This window comes from Diadema antillarum, unplaced genomic scaffold (genome assembly GCF_040938485.1).
Source record: "Diadema antillarum isolate AM-2024a unplaced genomic scaffold, OU_Dant_1.0 seq00001117_RagTag, whole genome shotgun sequence".
NCBI lineage: Eukaryota > Metazoa > Echinodermata > Echinoidea > Diadematoida > Diadematidae > Diadema > Diadema antillarum.
In genome coordinates, this window is record NW_027271931.1 from 932,698 (window position 1) to 951,541 (window position 18,844).

The 18,844-nt window shown below is 40.1% G+C and overlaps 1 protein-coding gene across 1 annotated transcript in view; it reads right to left on the reverse strand.

Annotated features, from left to right (window-relative positions):
- The window catches only part of LOC139743877 (uncharacterized), a 61,722-nt gene that overhangs the window by 17,422 nt on the left and 25,456 nt on the right, over positions 1-18,844 (reverse strand). The window contains exons 5-21 of the mRNA XM_071654340.1: positions 18,544-18,671; positions 16,230-16,262; positions 12,927-13,092; positions 12,081-12,187; positions 10,853-11,080; positions 9,926-10,276; positions 8,757-8,931; positions 8,018-8,217; positions 7,154-7,336; positions 5,869-5,996; positions 5,133-5,296; positions 4,410-4,640; positions 3,431-3,607; positions 2,490-2,634; positions 1,707-1,876; positions 657-836; positions 31-165 (exon numbers count right to left, since the gene is read on the reverse strand). Of these exons, the coding sequence (XP_071510441.1) occupies positions 31-165; positions 657-836; positions 1,707-1,876; positions 2,490-2,634; positions 3,431-3,607; positions 4,410-4,640; positions 5,133-5,296; positions 5,869-5,996; positions 7,154-7,336; positions 8,018-8,217; positions 8,757-8,931; positions 9,926-10,276; positions 10,853-11,080; positions 12,081-12,187; positions 12,927-13,092; positions 16,230-16,262; positions 18,544-18,671 (2,901 nt within the window). The remainder of the gene's footprint in view (positions 1-30; positions 166-656; positions 837-1,706; positions 1,877-2,489; positions 2,635-3,430; positions 3,608-4,409; positions 4,641-5,132; positions 5,297-5,868; positions 5,997-7,153; positions 7,337-8,017; positions 8,218-8,756; positions 8,932-9,925; positions 10,277-10,852; positions 11,081-12,080; positions 12,188-12,926; positions 13,093-16,229; positions 16,263-18,543; positions 18,672-18,844) is intronic.

Here is an 18,844-nt window from a genome sequence, read left to right on the forward strand (position 1 = left end):
ATGCAACAAAAACATTGAATGACTGCCCACCTTGTCGGTTTCGGCTCGTGTAAATGCCTCCCTCTTGAGTCGATCCATCTCCATGGAGGCATTGGCCAGTTCTCTCTGGGAGGAGTTCAGCTTCTCCACCAGCTGGTTGCGCTCAGTCTGGGCTAGTGACAGGGCCTACAGTGAATTCAACCAGAGATAATCAGAATCATGGCTCCGTTCAGGTGTAGGTGGGCACGCTGATAGTCAAATAATCACTTTATTTTCTCTTTTCACATACACTTCTATCTAGCTATCCATTCACACATACAAAATCATGAGAACAAGGCCATATGGTCAGAGGCATGTTGCTTACAAGTTAACAACCACTTTTCACTGAAGAACAAATTCAAGATAAGAAAATAGGCATCAATTCCACAAAGCTGTCGTTATCAGTTCTATGAGATAACAACAAGTCTTGGGCTTACTAACTTGGTCAAAATGTAAGGATCTAGAGTTCTCAACTGTTGCTCGTTTCTTTCAAAAGTTACTGACCATTCTGGGCAAACAGATCGGGTAAAAAAAGCAAAGGATTTAGAGATCTCAACTATTGCTTGTCAGATTTACATGTTACTGACCATTCTGGGCTAAGAGATATGGTCATAAAGCAAAGAATCTAGAGTCTGAACCTGTTGCTTGTCGTTCTCTGCCAGCAGGAGACTCTCGTCCCGCTCCCGCTGGATTCCCAGGAGTTCTTCAGTCAGGGCTTCCTTCTCCTGGACGTGGCTGACGTTCATCTCCTCCCTCTCCTGGTTGCTCTGGTGGATGATGTCCTCCTTCTCTGCCTCCATTGCCAGCTTCAGGTTCTCCTGTGAAAGGGAAAGAACATTTAGAATGAATGGGATAGTACATTTTATTGGTTTCATTTTGTTCTACATGGTAAGAAACAAAGCACTCAGATGCAATTGTCATAGCTTCAAACTCCAGGCATACTTTTTTTTTTCCATCGTTGATTACACCAACATCCACTGCAGTTATCAGAATTTGTTTCACCTTGGGTAAAAGACTATATGTCCTTCACCTCAAGATGTGAGGCAAAAAAAACCAGACAACCAAATTCTTCTGTCAAGCCTTTGACATTGGAAATACAAGCAGATTGTCTCTTTACCTCCCCTGCTGAATGACAAGAAAATGGTCAATGTCACAACAAGTACTCTCTTGTGAAGAAGAAAATGAGCAGACCTTTTACAACTGAGCAGAAATTCTTTGTTTTTTCTGCAAGTACCAAAATACAGCCAGCAATTATGATCAAGATGGTACTCTAAATTCCCTTTATTCAATCAATTCCCATAAACTTCAGAGATTAATCACTCATTGGTCTACTGTGCAGTGTATTATCATTCCGTCTTACAACTGCAGCCTTGTCACTATCCAAACTGCTACAACACTATAGAAAATAAAAAAAACTGACACTTAAAGTTCTTGGGTCTATTCTAAGAGGACTGTGTTCACATACGTCTGCATTCCTCTGAATTAAGAAGAGAGGAAATTTACATAACTCTCATACCAGACAAGGGACAACACGATCACCAACAACTTGCAAGATGCCAAAATATACCCATTGTACCCCCACCACCCAGAGCAATTTAAAAAATCATCTCACTATCAATAATAGTAGTAGTAGTAGTACTAGTATCATTTTTATCACCATCATCATTATTATCATTATTAGCTCTCACCATCTCCCTGCCCAGCCGCTCTGCATCCTCTTCATGTGCCTGCTGCCTCTGCTTCAGGGCTAGCTGGGACTCCCTCTCCTGCTGGGCCAAGCGCTGGTTAAGGAGCTGGATGTCCTTCTGGAATCTCGTCATCTCAATCTCCATCTCCTTGCGCTGCCTGGCAAGCTCCACTGAGGGGGTAAAACATGGATAGGGAATAACTCTCCACCAGTCAGGGTCAAAACTGAATTATTTCTTTAAACATTAATTGTAATTGTATTTGAATACAGAAAAAAATATACGTTTCCTTGTGACTCAATACTCAAATGCACCTACACTGCACTTGGAAAAAGTAAAACATGAGACTTTTCGCTTGACCAAATTTTCGGGAAATACTTCCAACAGTAGTTAAGTAATTACCACAGATTTCTAATTTTCAGTGGTGCATACATTTATGACAAGAACAAGTCCACACTATGTCTTTCACATGTGTCAACAGTGAACTCAGTGCTGCTATTAAGAAAATCTGACACCGAAAGCTCACAGCAAAGAATCTTAGACAATAAAACAGATTGTGCAGCCATCATAACGGCCAGCCCTGATGAAAATATAGCTACTGTGAGTATCAACAAGTAGCACTAAACATAAACAGGTTGACTGACATGATATCCATGGGCATTATTCCCCTAGGTGTTACTCTATACAGGTTGTACAAATCCCCTTCAACCTTTGAGGAATGATTTGAAAAAATGACACCTATCACCCAGGGAGAGGAGAGGGGCCTAGATCCAGTGGATGTCTTACCATTAAGTCCTTCCTTTGAGACACCCTGTTCCTGGAGCTCACTCTCCAGCTGGTCTCTCTTAGTCTCCACCTTGGCCAGAGCCTGCTGGAGCTCGTACAGGGCCGTCTCTAGGCTCTCCTTGTCTGTGTTCATGGCCGCAATCACCTGAGAAAACAAAGACGATAACCATAGAAAAGGTCATGAAAATCTAGCAATGTCATTGCTCGAGGGCTGTATGTTAATTTTTACAGGTATCATGTTTAACATGAAATATTTATTATAACACCTTCTGACGGAAATCACCGTCAACATGCTATCGTGCACTTAGCAAGCATTTGGGCACTTTGAGAGAAATGGCTGGCGGTCCATCAGTAGTTACCATATGTAGCTTCTAAAGAATGTATTTTTGGTGAAAATTCATTCACCATTTTATAAAACAGATGATGCACATGTAATCTTGTGCATCAGTAGGCACTCATTTCTCCTCATCAATTCACAGCCATTCAATATATAACCATATTATTCTCTTTCCATTTTACTCAATTACAGCAGCAGATGGGTTTTATTTCTTCTAAGATTCAACACCACACATATTCTATTTTTTTTTTTTTACCGTTTGACTACAGCGATGGACTTACAGCACCCTAGCCCTCTTTCAGGAAACATACATATTGCAGACAAATTCACTCAAAGTAAAATGCCTCAAGAATGCTGCTATGCTATAGAAAAATGCATCTTTGTCTCCATGACGACAGATGAAGAAACCGACATCTAAAACAGTGACGGTAGATGCACATCACTCTTGACAATCAAGGACACTTGCATAAAACAGAGCAACAGCTCACACTTCAGTTATTTCCCCAAATAAGACACTGATTCATTTTTAGGGGCAAAGAGTTCAGGATAAGAATCAATTCCAGTAAGAGAAACTGAAAGAAGCAGGGCTTGGACTCAGCCTCACCTCAGCCTGAGCTCTGTTTTCTCGCTCCGACGCTGTCAACTGCACCACAAGCTCCGCCTTCTCCTTGGTTAGCTCCTCCTTCTCCTTAGTGACACGGGCCACGGCCTCTACCTGCCTATCAGCCTCCCTCCTGGTCTGAAGCAGCTCCTCTGCAAGGGAGTTCTTCTGTCTATTCAGCTGCAAAATTTAAAGTATAACATGCAAAATATGGTAACATCCACAGTTATATACTCTCATTCTATCCAAAAAAAGAAGCCATAATGATCTTGATTTGCATTTCTCTCATGAATAAAGCAGGGGAAAATGTAATAGGAAAATTAAACTGAAAATACCACATGACAAATTGCGTTGGCATAAAACCGGCATAAGCAATGTACAAACAACACACACAACATGCCAAGGATGTTAGGGGAAAACCAATCAAATCCACCACTGAATGACGACCACTTTGCACAGACTGAAAACTTTATGGGCACATTGAGGGTTGATTAGGCTTATCCAGAACGACTGTACCAGTTGACAATGTCATCCCAATCACGCATCACCATTTATCATAACATGGTGGACAGCCATTATATAAGAAATAACTATGCTCATTTGGTTATGACCCTACAGGTTTCAATTCAATTCATTTTCAATTCAATTTCAATTTGTTTTCATATTTCTCGATGAAAAAATACATCAAATATAGAAAAATTAAATAATACATGATATCCAGCTATGAGACAAAATATTACAAAATGAAATAATAGTTAATACATGATATCCAGCAATGAGGCATAATAGAGTATTGCAAACACATAGAACACAGTGGTTGATCTATGAAAGTTCGAATCCGAGAATGAATGCTAAAGAAATATGATGGAACCTACTTAGAAGCAAGTTTGTCGAGCCCAGACCCAACATTGCAAAAACCATTCATTCAATTCGATGAGAAATCAACAAAGATCGATTCAAATAATGAAAGAGATGATCTCACCTGTGAGAGGTTCTCCTGGAGCTCGCCTTTCTCGCGGCTGACAAGACCGATCTCCTCCTCCAGCCGGGTGCGGTTCTCCTCCAGGAGACTCAGGCTCTGGTTGAGGCCAAGCTTCTCTGTCTCCGTGTCCACCTTCTCGCTCTCCACCCGCATCAGCTCGTCCCGGATGGACGCCCGCTCCTGCTCCACGGCGTCCTTGCTCTCGATGAGGCCGTTCTTCTCTTTCTCCAGCTGAAGGGAAGGAAAGGGATTAATAGTCAATGGAGCAGCTGTGTTGATGTTGATTCAGTGCACTCCCCTTATAGTGAAAACGGTCAGAATGAAATGTTATTACAACAAAGTACATATTCAGGTCCCAAAATTGTTATCTAAAAATATTTATATACTTCATTTGTTAGACTATTACAAAATTTCTATACAATGAAAGAAAACTGCTGGTCACGAGGACCTCGTTATAAAAAGAGATCAAAATCAAATACCAAAGCTCAATATGTAATATTCAATGACTAGGTAAGAAGTCCACAGTTTTGCTATATCTTACTAAGTAACCATCTTGATTTGAAGCAATTACACCTCTTTATTTTTCATGTGAACTTCACAAAAAGTTTTTTAGATAATGGGAAGACAGAGATGGAATAACAGCCACAGATGAAGAATTATAGACTGTTCCAAAGTATTCATGGGTCTAAGGTCAAGGGGAGTTTTTAAGGCTCGTGCCCTCACCTGCATGATGATCTTGTTGAGCTCAATCTTGTCCTGTCCTAGCCCCTCATTCAGGGCCTGCATCTTGAGCAGGGCATCCCGTAGACCCGCCTCTTCGGTCCTCAGCCGATTCAGCTCCAGCTCCAGCTCAGCCCTCTGCACCTCCAGACGGGAGAGGCTCTCATCTATACCAGGGGAAGAGAGAGAGGGTAAAATATGGAAGAGAAAGAGGAGGAGGAGGAGGAGGAGGAGTGAGGGAGAGAGAGAGAGAGGAAAAAAAAAAGGTTGCAAGAGTAGAGGAAGAGGATGAGATAAAAGAGGGATGGACAGAAGGAAGTGAATACAAGATAATTTTTGTTGAAGCATGTATTAGAAGACTTGGTGTCAGATTTAACTAGTAATACATAAATGCGTGTTTTATGTGCATTGAGTTCAGGAAAAGAAGAACTTAACAAAACGTTGAGTATGTATTCTTTTCAGAGCAACACATCATTTGATAACTGGTCCATTTAAAGTAATTATCATCAAAATTTTCTGTACAACGTGCAAATTTTGCAAAGTACTTGCACACTCCACTTCCAGCACTCATTGGTACCATGTTGGGGTTGGAACACCTGAATTGAGAATCTAATACACCAGCCGCGCAGCACACAGTCCTACCATGGTATTCTACGCACCATACTACCATTGTACTGGCATTTACGAAACTTGGTTCTGTCTTGAGTAAATGAGGCAACGGGCAGAATGAGTCACTCACTGATTTCGGCCTTTTCTTGCTCAAGCACTTCCTTCTCCAGCACAGCCTTGTTGAGAGCCTCCTTCAAGGTCACAATCTCCTCCTTGAGGTTCGAGTTCTTCCCCTCCATTTGCTCAAGGAGCTTGTGGCTGAACATTGAGTGCAAAGAGGGGAGACAAAATTGTTTTGAGAGAAAAACTTTATCAACAGTTTTCTTGTAAGATGAGAATCACAGGCAAATTGTAAGATATATACTCAAACAGAAAGTCAAGAGTTTATACACTAAGCATTAATGCCCTTCTAGCTCAAAACTGATATTAGAACTTGACAACACAGAATTCAACAAACAAAGATGGAAAAAATGAAAGTAATTCAAAGAGGTGACAGGAAAAATATGTCGGACAAAACCAACAATGACACAACATTGCAGGAGAAAATGAAGGGTGCAAATTCTACAGGCTTTGAACTTCATTTTCGCTCTAGACTGATAATCCATAACAAGCAAGCTAAGTCATTGCCTACTGTCTTATCCTCTGTGTGCATGCAAAAACTTGGTCTGTTTACAGGGACACAGTATTGGAGGTCATAAGTGCATGATAGTCACTACTCAGGTACATATATAAAGGCCATCACCCATTACTTCTTGCAGGATGCCAGGGTGAAAAACTGTGTTTCACACACACTCTGTACAATAGTTGAATACTACTAAACCCTCATGGCTCAGTTCTTATAACTAGTAGTTGGTAAGAAACGTTATCAAACACACACATAATACCATACAAGAAGCAGAAGAACGCTCATTTAGAGGAAAATGAATTGTCAGTATGAAGTGGTCAGCAAAAGACACAACCAGGCAACTGTAAGTTTCTATCCAAACCCCCTCATCCCCTTGATTGACAGCACATATAATCAACACTACAATACCTTCAGATGATTTGTTTGTTGTTGTTGTTTTTTTTCAGTCAAGTACTATCAAAAAAGAAAAAAATCATAACATGGCTCTCCAAACATACCATCCTGGGAAAGATATAGAAAAATTTGCCTTTGTTCAACAATCCATACCTACAATGTAAGTGGAATGATCTACCAAGCTCCATTTAAAAATCAAACTTTAAAATTTAAATTTAACAATCGCCTTATAGGCCATTTCACAAAAGACCCTGAGCAAGACCAAGTTCCTCTAAAAAACAAGCAAGTTAAGTTCATCTTCATGACAGTCTGCATAGCTCCTTGGAGACTAAAGAGGAAGAAGAATAACTGGGCGTATTTCTCTAAATGAAAGGAAAGTTTATTTCCCCATTCTCACCTTCTCTCAATCTCCTTCTTCTGCCGGTGGCCGTCCTTCTCTTTGTCCTCCATCTCATCCTCAAGGTGGTCCCGCTGCCTCTGGAGGTCCGAGTTGGCTGCCTGGAGGCGCTCGTTCTCAACGTTCAGCGACTCGATCTGGGCGTTGAGGGACAGGCGGAGATTCTCCAGTCCAGATTTCTCGCTATCAATCAAAATTGCAGAGGGGAAAATATAGAATGTGAAACCAGAGAAATTTTTAAAAGAGCAGCAGCAGATTGCTGCAATTTCATTGTTCTGGGCTGTACTTCAAATGCTCATATTAAAATATTGTACTGTAGAAGTTGATGCCCATGAACAATTTAAAATATTGATGAATAGTCATATTTACAACATCAGCAACTGCCTTCCATGGATTTTGACAATATCAATCGCGATCTCAATCATTGTGAATGCTTTTTGTAGAGATCTCGTCTAATATCTTTCCATATGACTGCCAATTTGACTTATATTCATGACTTGACATATTGCACCTTCTATCCATGAAAACATGACACATAATTGACTGGTTCTGCAAAGTATTCAGATTTTATGCATGCTTTGTTCACAAAAGTTGCCTGTAACAACCACAAAGCTTGCCAGAGACATGCCCTAATTAGCAGCAAATGAGCGAATTCCTGCCTATGGAACTTAATGGGAGGGAGCAGATGAATAAATTACTACATTACTAGGCTGTAAGAAAAGAAACATTCATAAATTGAAATAAATTCCAGAACTAACATGACAGAGATTGGTCCATTATAGAGAATCCTAATCTGTGACTTTCTTTGGGCTTTTGAGCTGGGAGGTCACAAATATACATAGCAGAGACATCACGGTCTCGTACCTGCCAGTGGCTTCCAGAGAGTTTCTGAGCCTATCTCTGTCCCTCTTCACCTCCTCAGCCTGGCGCTGGGCCAGGCTCAGGTTGTCGCGGTGGGTCTGGGCGGTGCGCTCCACCTGGCGTCGCTCGTTCTCGCTCGTATCCAGGTTCTTCTTCAGGGTGGCCGCCTGGTCCCGGGCGGAGTTCAGCTTGGCCTTCAGCTCCTGGTGACGACAACAATAGGCCACACCCCAATCAACATGAAGACGGTGTCAAGACAAATAGTATTGTGGCAAGTCTGTGGTACATGGTTACATGGGCATCCATCTCCCACTGGTAGTGCCATTCACGACATATTGTAGCTACTGCCACCAAGTACAGTGTTGTACTCCATAGTGCAGCTATCAAATTTTTCAACCTGTGAAGAAATCTTCCTTGAATTTCCTTTGCTTTCTTTTTTCTCAATTCAAAAGTAGAACTGCTTTCGTGCAGAGACTAATGTAAGAGTTGTGAGGTAACGACATTGTCGCCTCTACTTAATTTGCATATATGTAATTGAAAGTGATGAACATCACTGATTGCATAAAAATGTCTCCAATTTTAAAATTCCACACCTTTATTCATTCTACATTCATCTTTTACTGCTCTGTTTGTGTGATTGAACTCTTTTTATGAAAGCCAAAGTGAATGTGGCATGGAGTCTTCACTTTGAAGTAGACTGAAGTGAGAAAGTCGATCCGTTTGATGAAATGTCTGGACTCACCTGCACTTGCAGCTGCCGTTTCTGCAGTGCTGCCTGGACCGCCGAGTACGTGGAGTCGGGGAAACCCGGGGACCGCGCCCTGCTCGGGGACACGGACCGCCGCGATGGAGTGACGGGTCTGCGGGGAGAGGGGGAGCGACGACGGAGGTAACGGGACGGGGAATGTGAGTGGGACCTACTCGCGGTAAGGTCAAAGGTCAAGCACGACATTTGTTTGTGTGTTTGAAATTAGAATTGTGCAGCCAGCAAATAAAGGTGTGGGTGCATACAGATTGAATCAAACAACACAGGTGTTGAGAAATTTGACGTGAGGCAAAATGGAGCATAATTCACAAAGAATAATTTGTTAAAGAAGAAGTAAGACAAGTAGTAGGCACAGCAATTATTACACATAGATTTCATGCACGTGAATGCCACAAAGGTTATCATTTATTCATATGAGTCAAAGGAAAAAATATTTCAGGCAGTTACCAGCAATTGAGTGTCATCAAGAAATAAAAAACAGAGGAATTATACATCACATTGGAAATGTTAATGAAGATAGCGACAGAGTTTGAAGAAATGTTAACATTAACGTAACAATCACATTCCAATAGAAGCAAAGTTAGATGACATGCGTGCACATAAAATATTTGAATATCAAAAGGTATAAATACATTGGTAGTGAAAAGTAATAAGATTTTATTTGTAATATTACAGGAGTTGGACGGTATTCGGTAATCCAAAACAGGAGCGTGAGAGAAACGAGAGAAAGATACAAACTTTGATAAGAAAATGACACACAAGATCACAACATGATCTTCCACTTCATTGAGACATTTGTTCAATCACCAATGCAATCACAGTAAAGACACACAACGGCATTCAAAATTCTGGAAAGAACTTTCATTAAAAACTAAAACTAAAATCTTTGTATCTGCCGATTCCAGCAGTATTCATTAGTCCAAACTCTTGGTGATATTCAAAATATTAAGCTGTATTTCATGGACTGACAAAGTGATGCAATGTATTGTAACATTGTTTTACACAACACATTCATTATTCATCATTCGTCCAATGACTGAAATCCACTTACAACATGACAGGCTAACGTAACTTATGATTAAAAAGAAAATGAGTTGGCAAAAGTCTTCAGTAATGTCCCACACAGTGTAATGTGTTTGTCTCACCTGAGCGGGGTTGACTTTGCGTAGGGCGATGCCAGCGAGATGCTCTCGCCTTCCAGACCTGGCTCGCCCATCTCCGCCGCGGACACATCCGCGTCCTGAATGACCGCCTGCGCGATGTCCCTGAGGGCGGTGTGTAGTGCCTCGCACTCCTCCTGCACGGCACGTAGCGAGCTCCCGTCCGCCCCCGGGATGATGAAGGAGTCGTGCGACGCCTCCGAGTGGGTGGAGTCCAGGTGGTCGCCGGCGGCGGAGGAGGTGGACGGCAACCGCTGCTGGAGCTGCCGCATCTGGTTCTCCTTCTCGGCGATCTGGATCTTGTAGCGCTCGTTGGCGATCGTCAGCTCATTGATGCTGGACATCGAGAAAGGAACACATTGCACATATTCAGTAAATTATGTTTCTCATGATTTGTAGATACCTGGCATAATATGCACACTACTGAATAGAAGATATAGACAACTAGGAGTAAACTGACCAGTGAAATTGCGAACCCATTTACCATCAACGAAAAATAAGAGAATCAGAACCACCAGTCCTGATTACATTCTATTTTTGAGCCCAACTTCAAATTTGAAACTAGGAATTTATCAATTTATAGATCAGCAATTGCGATCTTAACAAATTTCATTTGTACAGAGGGAGACAAATTGCAGAAACTCACACCTGAACCTTCACCCCCTGAATGATATCTTGCTTTCAAGAATCTTTTGCTTTGACAAATTTGATACTAAGAATCTACTGCTTTGACTAATTTGATATTAAGAATTTACTGCTCTGACAAATTTGATACTATGAATTTATTGCTTTGACAAATTCGACACTACCAAATTGTTGCCTGCTGCGTCTTGCTCCTCAAAGGGTAAATTTGCAACATCTTCTTTCAAGCAATTTTGCAACATCCGACCCGGTCCTAGACCAGTGACTCACCGAGAGGAGAGGTCAGCCTTCTCGGCATCAAACTTGGCCTGCATGTCCAGCATCTCCTTCAGCTTCTCCCGTAGCTGCGTCTCCAGCTGCATCCGCTCGCCCCGCTCCCTCTCCAGGGCCACGGCGGTGCCCGTCTCCGAGCCCCGCTGGGTGGACTGCAGGTTCAGGCACGCCGAGTGCGTGTTGCGCGAGGTGCGCGTCACGTCCGACCGCATCTGGGCTAGGTCTCTGGGTTATGATAATGACATGAGAGGGGGATGGGGGAAGGCAGAGATAGTAAGATATAATGCATTTATAAGTATTATACAGAGCTGTAGAATGGGTAGCGAGAATCCTGCAATCTCACTGGTCGAGAGCTATGTGTTGATTTTTACTGGCCGCACGCTGAGTCACAGTGGTAAACATGTTATCGCGCACTTGTAGCAAGAGTACGCGTACTTGTAACAAAGGTTTGCGCACTCAGTACGAGACGCCTATTGGCTAAAACAACCATGCATCAGTATTTACTGATGCATGGCTGGCCGTGCGTCCAGTAAAAACTGATGCATGGTCGTCTCTGCGAAGCCAAAAGGAAAAGCATCCAGTAATTTTGTCATCGGGTAACACGATAGAAAAATGGGTTTTTGGCAAGAAAATTACCCATTCTATAAATCAGATGACGCACATGTCTTTTCGTGTGGTCCAGTCGGAATATAGTGTGCATGCGGTAACTATGGAATTTAGCCGACTGACGCACTCAGACCTGTGCGTCATTTGTATATTATTCAGGCATAAACAGTATATTCATTTGCAAACCAATGCACAAAATGTGAGCAAGTAATACCAGCACTGCTTTAAATTTAACATATACAATGATGACAAGATATTCCTGTCTTGTGAAGACATGTTTGACTTTACAATATCTTTATGTCTTGCCTGATTTTACTCCCCAATTTTAATGCAATTTCAACTGTTTGGTTTGTTTAACTGCATTCTTTCTTTTTAAGTTAACTTGGACCTGGACTCAAATTCCCTAAGAGCTATGAAACACTCTCATTTACTACATTTAAAACTTAAAATCACATTAAAAAAAACACAAAGGCTCTTACAAAGGATTCCTGATACATCTTGACTATTGGACAAAAAAGAAAAAAAAATGAAATATGTACACATGCAAAGGCAGCTCACAAGAGCAGTTCCTCTTTGAACCATCAGATTGAAGTATTAGATGAGTATCTGATGGACATACCTCTCTGTCGCACTCTTCATCTCCGAGAAGTTGCGCCGGAATGCCACCACGTTGCGCCACAGAACGAGTAGCCGACTGTGTTCATTGTTGAAATATTCGCTGAAGGACTAGTACAAAAAACAGAGGGAGAGAGCATGCATTTATTACCTTTTTACTTAGCATATATCCCAACAATGCTACATTTCTTCTCTGTTTTGCAAATCAAATGGACAAAAGATGTATCTCACTTATTGCAAATACATCAGGAAATAATTGGATTTCTAGCAGATACTTTAAGCAAAATACATGGATTTTGACTAAATGATTAATGAGAAAATCACTATGCTAAACAGAGAACAATCAATCTACAAATGTCTTTGGGAAAATACAGTTCAGCATCAACCACAGGAACAGCTGGCAGATGTGCTTACAGCTCAAGCATCGAGGAAATATAGTATTCTTCCATTCTACTCCATAGTTTATAGGTACATGTACAATCCTGGTAAGGCATTTGGGACATAGTTAGAAACTACCAGCAGTATAACAAATGCATGAAACAATTAAAAAAAAAAATCCTGTCACATTTAACAAATCATTCTGTCATGATTAGCAATGAATCAAATAGGACTGCATTTCCTGTTGTCATGGCAATGTGGCCACACCCTCACCTTCTCTTCATAGTTAGATACATACTATATCCTGGCAGGGCATTTGGGACATAGCCAGAAACTACCAGCAGTATAACAAATGCATGAAAAAAAAAAAAAAAAAATCCTGTCACATTTATCAAATCAGCCTGTCATGATTAGCAATGAATCAAATGGGACTGCATTTCCTGTTGTCATGGCAACATGGCCACACCCTCACCTTCTCTTCATCCCTCCACTCGGCCTCTCGGTTGTCCAGCTCATCCTGCGACCTCTTGACCTCTCCACTCAGCCGGTCAATGTCCTGGGTGAGTGACCTGTTGGCGGCGGTGGCCTGGTCCAGCTGCTCCCGCAGCATGGAGTTCACCTGGGCTAGGCTGGTGCTCCTGGAAGACAAGTAGGATTTTAACCCTTTGAGTGTCGATGGACACAGAAAACCCCATAATGTTGAACACACTGTCCACAGTCTCTGGCACAGAAAGGGTTTAAAGGTCCTGTTTACCTTAGGGAACAGTGATTTAAAAAAATGTTCAAGATATCATATTTAATGCATATGTGTGGGTCTGTTGTATCACAGAAAATCCTACCATATAAAATAAAGCCTTAAATATAAGGAGATATCACTATTTTTCTCATTTTTCTAGTAACTGTAGACGGTTTAGTCTGGCAACATTTTAATCATAACTATTTTTCACATTTTGTCTATTTAACAATACTTAACATTGATTATATGGACTCACATTTTTTTAAAGTGGTTGTTTCTATCCCAAACTCACATTTTGGAAGTATAATTTTAAAGCACCTTTGCTGGGTTTTTGTTTCATCTGCAAATGGTAAATTATGCCTTTAACTCTTTACGTGTTCTTTGAGTGCGATTGGCACAGAAAGGGTTAAATAAATTACAGGTAACTCTGTAATGTAGTATGTCAATGTCTTTCAATAGTAAGTCCCTGTTGTGGGTATTTGATATCAATCTTTAATAGGTCACACATCATCTGGCTCTCCGGTTCTTTAGAAATGTTTACTCTCCAAACGCTACAGGGGGTGTCTCACTGAGCAGTAAATGTTTGCAAACAAAGTGAATTTTAGGTTTTGTCAGGGTTTGTACACAGTTGGGAATTAAGTTTGCAAACAGTTTTCACTTGCATCAAGAAAAACTGTGGAAATGAGAATTGTTTGTATATTTGATTGCAACTGTTAATGAACCCTGATGAAACCTAACACTCACAAAAATTTGCTACGATTGCAAACATTAGTGAGATATCCCCTTATGTACATGGACCCACTAATCATCACTTCTAAGCAACAATGAACACACAAAATACTTTTAATGAACAAAGAAACTCTGCAAATATATGGACTGAAAGAATCGTAGTCATTCATACTTCTCAGTATCATACATAATGATGTTGCTTAACTTTCGAGTGGAACTAAACACTTTTTGTAGTTTTCTATTTTCAGCTGCAGCTGAAAGTGAAATTATAAAGGAAACCCTACACCACCACTAAATATACTACAGCCAGCAAGGATTTATTAAAAGTCAGCTTATGTGAAAACTGAAGTAATGTTAGTTGCACTTTGTCAGTAGTCTGCTAATACCATTACTACAGTTGAAGTAAAGCAGTCTACTGAACAGACAGAATTTGCTACATGCAGGCTGCAAAGAATGGGGCTAAGAACTAGACTGTAGAACAGAGATTCTCGTACACATACACCATCAAAATTGAAAGTCCCTACAATGCTCAAGTTTACACAACCACAGAAACATTTGCACTGACGCATCTTTAATAGTCTATGCATTGGAATGCATCACGAGGAAGAATGATCTATTTCAGCACTGCTGCAAATCAGAACAAGATGGAAAGGTAGAAATCATGGAATCCATGCAAATTTCCAGAAATCTTGATGCACATCATAACTCAATGTACAAAAAATTCACGAACAGAAAGACAGGTGAATTTCCATGCAATTACCTACATTTTGTATATTACAGGGTGATACGTACAGAAGGTGAAATGTGATGGTCTATTATTCATACATGCACCAGGTAGCGTGATGCAAGTGACATGGAACAATACTGACTAGGCTCTGTTAAAAGCTTGGCCAAAGAGTAGGCTAACTGGTGTACGTTTTTGGACACAATTTATACAGCATCTGCATAAATCCCCCTACTGGACACAATATAAGGATGTTCTCCATCAGAGCTGAGGGGGATTGCAAGAAGAAGCAAACTATTAATCAAGGAAAATTGGCCTACAAAATGCATGAAGTTAAAGCCAGAAATATTCATGGTATGAAACTTTTGTTCACTGGAGCTGATGGCCTTTTCCACAGCACAAATCCTTTGCAAATTGCCAACCATGAAAAATTAAAGAGTGTACTGGAAAAGCAATTTGTAAAACTTTTACATGCATTGCACTTATGTGAATCTTGGCTGCTCAAAAAAATTCACCAAAGTTTCATGCATACAAAATTTCTGGTTTTACAGAATAGGATTTATGATTGCATCTATGCTTTTACTCAAACTGAGTGAATGACGACACACATCAATGTACATGTAAAATCTGCAGAAATCCCGGAGAGGCTCAGCAAGACTTTGCAATACAGCATGATATGAGGCCTATCTCCTTTTTTGCGCAGTCAATGATGATAGTACCATCACCAGCGAAAGGTCTACTTTACAGCAACAATCCCCTCCCCTTAACCTCATGAGCACGGGTCAAGAGATGAACTTCTCTGACTCGTGTTTAAGAGGAACTTATGTTTATTCTTTCTTTTAGTAAATAATTTGGATTTTCTGGTTAACCTTCGTAAATTTCCAAACTTCTTTCTTTTCTTTTCTTTTTCAGTGGGGCTAATGCTTATTCTTACTTCTAGGGATAATTTGGACTTTCTAGGTACCTCCGTGACTTTCCAAAGATGCATATAATTTGGATGTCTATTCAAAAAGTAATAAAAGCACTCCAGTTACAAGATTTAGACAGATTAAAATCCCAAAAGAGGTCAAGTTTTTTTTCTATTATCACAGATGATAGTGAGTGAAAAGAGAAGGGCGTGAATTACACCTTTACTCAAATTGGTTTTTTTTTTCTCTAATTTTCTGAGAGGAAGCCAAAACATTTGTACATGTTATGTATACAAAGAAAGTACACTGCATGAATTGATCAGGACATCCATGCCATTGAGAGTGAAGAAACATGCATTCAGAAAGTGAACACTGAAGCAGGTAAACATTATTGTTGCAGAAAAGAAGTGTAGAGTTTAGTTTTCTGTTTTCCCCTGGCGACCGAGAAGAAGAGAGCACGTTGTACGCCAGAAACCATGAATTACAGGATTTGGGGGAGCATTTTGCTCATCACGATAAAAGGGTGTATCTCTTTGAACCACAACGAAAAGGACCACTGCTGCACAAATCAACTGCAGAATTAGCTGTGAAACTGCACGAGCGAATGCTTTTGCCAAAGACTAATGGATGACTTCTGCTCTTAAAGAAAAAAAATCAACACTTGTTAACACAAGTTACCTTTCAAGTTCATCTTTGAGCTGCAGTTTTAAACTTTGCAAGCATCAAATAATAAGAAATAGGATTAAACATTTTCCCTGCCACACCATTTGTACAATGTAGTTGTAACAGAGTGAACAACAACATTAATGCTAAACTGGATTTCTGCGTCAAATGAGTTAAAGCAAGAATTCTGGTTTCATCAGAAAAGAATGCACACATGAATAGTATGGTCACAATACGAACTCTGAAAGGCGTTATATTCAGAATGATTAAACTCATTTGTAAGGTCTTCAAAGAAGGCATTCATGCCTAGATAACTTTCACAGAACAAATCGTGTTATTGACTATTGGCAGACATTTATACTCCAAAGTAATACATAGACCGTAACAATTACTGACTCTTACAGGAGAAAGACAAAACAATTTCTTTTTAAATTGATATCATATCATACCAAGCAAAGAGCCCAGAAAGACTAGATGACTTTTAAAACTAATGATTTTAATATACATGAACAGTACATACTCAAAAGACTTGACGGATGCAGCTAAATTGACATTCATTCACTGCTATTAAAATCAAATGCTCGTACGACCAAACAGGGCCTGCCGAGTCAGACTAGATATATCATCTCCCCTGAAATCAATATGACTGCTGGGAGTCGCTGGACTGTGAATCCATTAATGTTTATCAAGGTCATATACCGGTATATTTTCTTCCCAGAAACAATCGCGTGCCCCTCTCCCTCCATCCCTCATCCCATCTAATCAACCCCACAATAGTGTTCTATGTATGAAACAAGAGTGAAAGGCAGCTTTTTTTTGGTGATTAGCTCGGCTAGAAAGGGTTCAGTAACACCCTGCTGAGCCTCCCACGAACAGGGGATGGGAGGTCTTTGCAAATTAATTTTTCTCATCAACACAGCATCTCCATTCTCTTGCATGCATTTGTGGGGAATTAATATCAGAGTTATGTTTGGCACATTTTTTTTTTCTTCCAGCGACATATCCAATTGGTTGTGAGAGATTGTTTTACTTCATCTTGCAAATTTAATGAACATGAAAATGTGGCCATTTTAGGTGGTCTTGTTTTTATCTTATCACTTCAATAAAAAGCAAAAGGCAGACACTTTCTATTTCATTTAGTAAAATGTACCATTAGTATTCCAGGATCACACAAGCTTTTGACATACAAATGTCTAAATATTTTAATATATTTCATATCTTTGCCTTGCGAATTTAGAAGAAGAAGAAGAAGAAAAAAAAGATTACCGACAGCTGCTAAAAGTTGCAATGGTACTGTTGAAAAGGGGGAAATAGAAATAAAGCATTTTTTGGTGTGTATTCTTATAAGAAATAGATGTTTCAAGTCTTTTATTGGCCAGAGATGATCTTATTGTATATTTTCTCAACATAAACAGTTAGCAATAATGTTGTGAGTAACATCAAATGTACCATCAATTCAGCTTTATTATGATCAATAAAACTAACAGTGCCATCATCTCAGACAGCTGCTTCATGTGTTTCATGAGTAATAATTTTGGTCGTAATATACCTAGCACTTCCAAAACATTACAAGACTACCTTTGTGATGTATGAACTGTTACACCGTATAAGCTTATTTTCGTGAATTAAAAGGTCACAGACATTTTTGCGAGATGTTGTTTTTCGTGAATAGACACCAACGCCATATTGCATGCATTGTTATTCTAGTATAAGGCGACATTTTCGCATGTTGTTAAATTCCCGATCCAACTGTGATTCACAAAATTCGCGAAAATTAAACCCTCGCAAAAATAACCACTTATACAGTATACAGGTTTTTTTAGTCAATATCTTGATGGCTATAATTGAATTTAGGGTGAAACTGCAGTAGTTCATTCTTTTGTCTCCCTGATTCACTCACTACAATACATCACAGAAAGACAAGAAATCTGTTAAGTCAAGTACAAAGTTTATGGGGATTTTTAGCATTTATTGTTATAGTTTATACATAATGTAATAGTTATGTATTGAGAGAACAATAGAACAGAAGAGATATAATAACTGTGTGTACGCATATCAGTGTGCATGCGAGTTGTATGTACATGTATCAATAATACTAAAGTTTTGGTAAAGTTTCCATTCTGACTTAAAACTAGGAAAATCAAAATCAAAACAACTACATGCAAAATGTATAACTTGACAAATCTATGTTCTATTCCAGGCAAAAAAAAAAAAAAATGTCTGACTGACAAAAATCACACAATGGGGGAAGGGATGCTAGAGCATTACAATTGTAGCTATGGGGGAAGGAGGAGGGGAGAAGAGGGGATAGGGGGAGGAGGGGAGTTACCTCTGCTGCTCTTCCTCCAGGCGAATGAGGGTCCCCTCCAGCTCGGTGGTGTGCTCATCCTCCCTGATCTTCAGCTTGGTCTCAGCCTCCTCCAGCTGGGTCTGCAGGCTGTCTGTGGTGGACTGCAGCTGTACATGACAAAGAGGGCGGAGAGGTGGAAGTAAAGGGAAAGTCCCATTGGTTAGAAAAGGGGAAGTCCCAAATTTTCGATGAAAGATTCTGATAGGGTGAGTGGCATATTGTGTCTGAGATAATAGCCCTTTTAACAAAATACTGTCACAGGGGTATCCAAGATAGACCT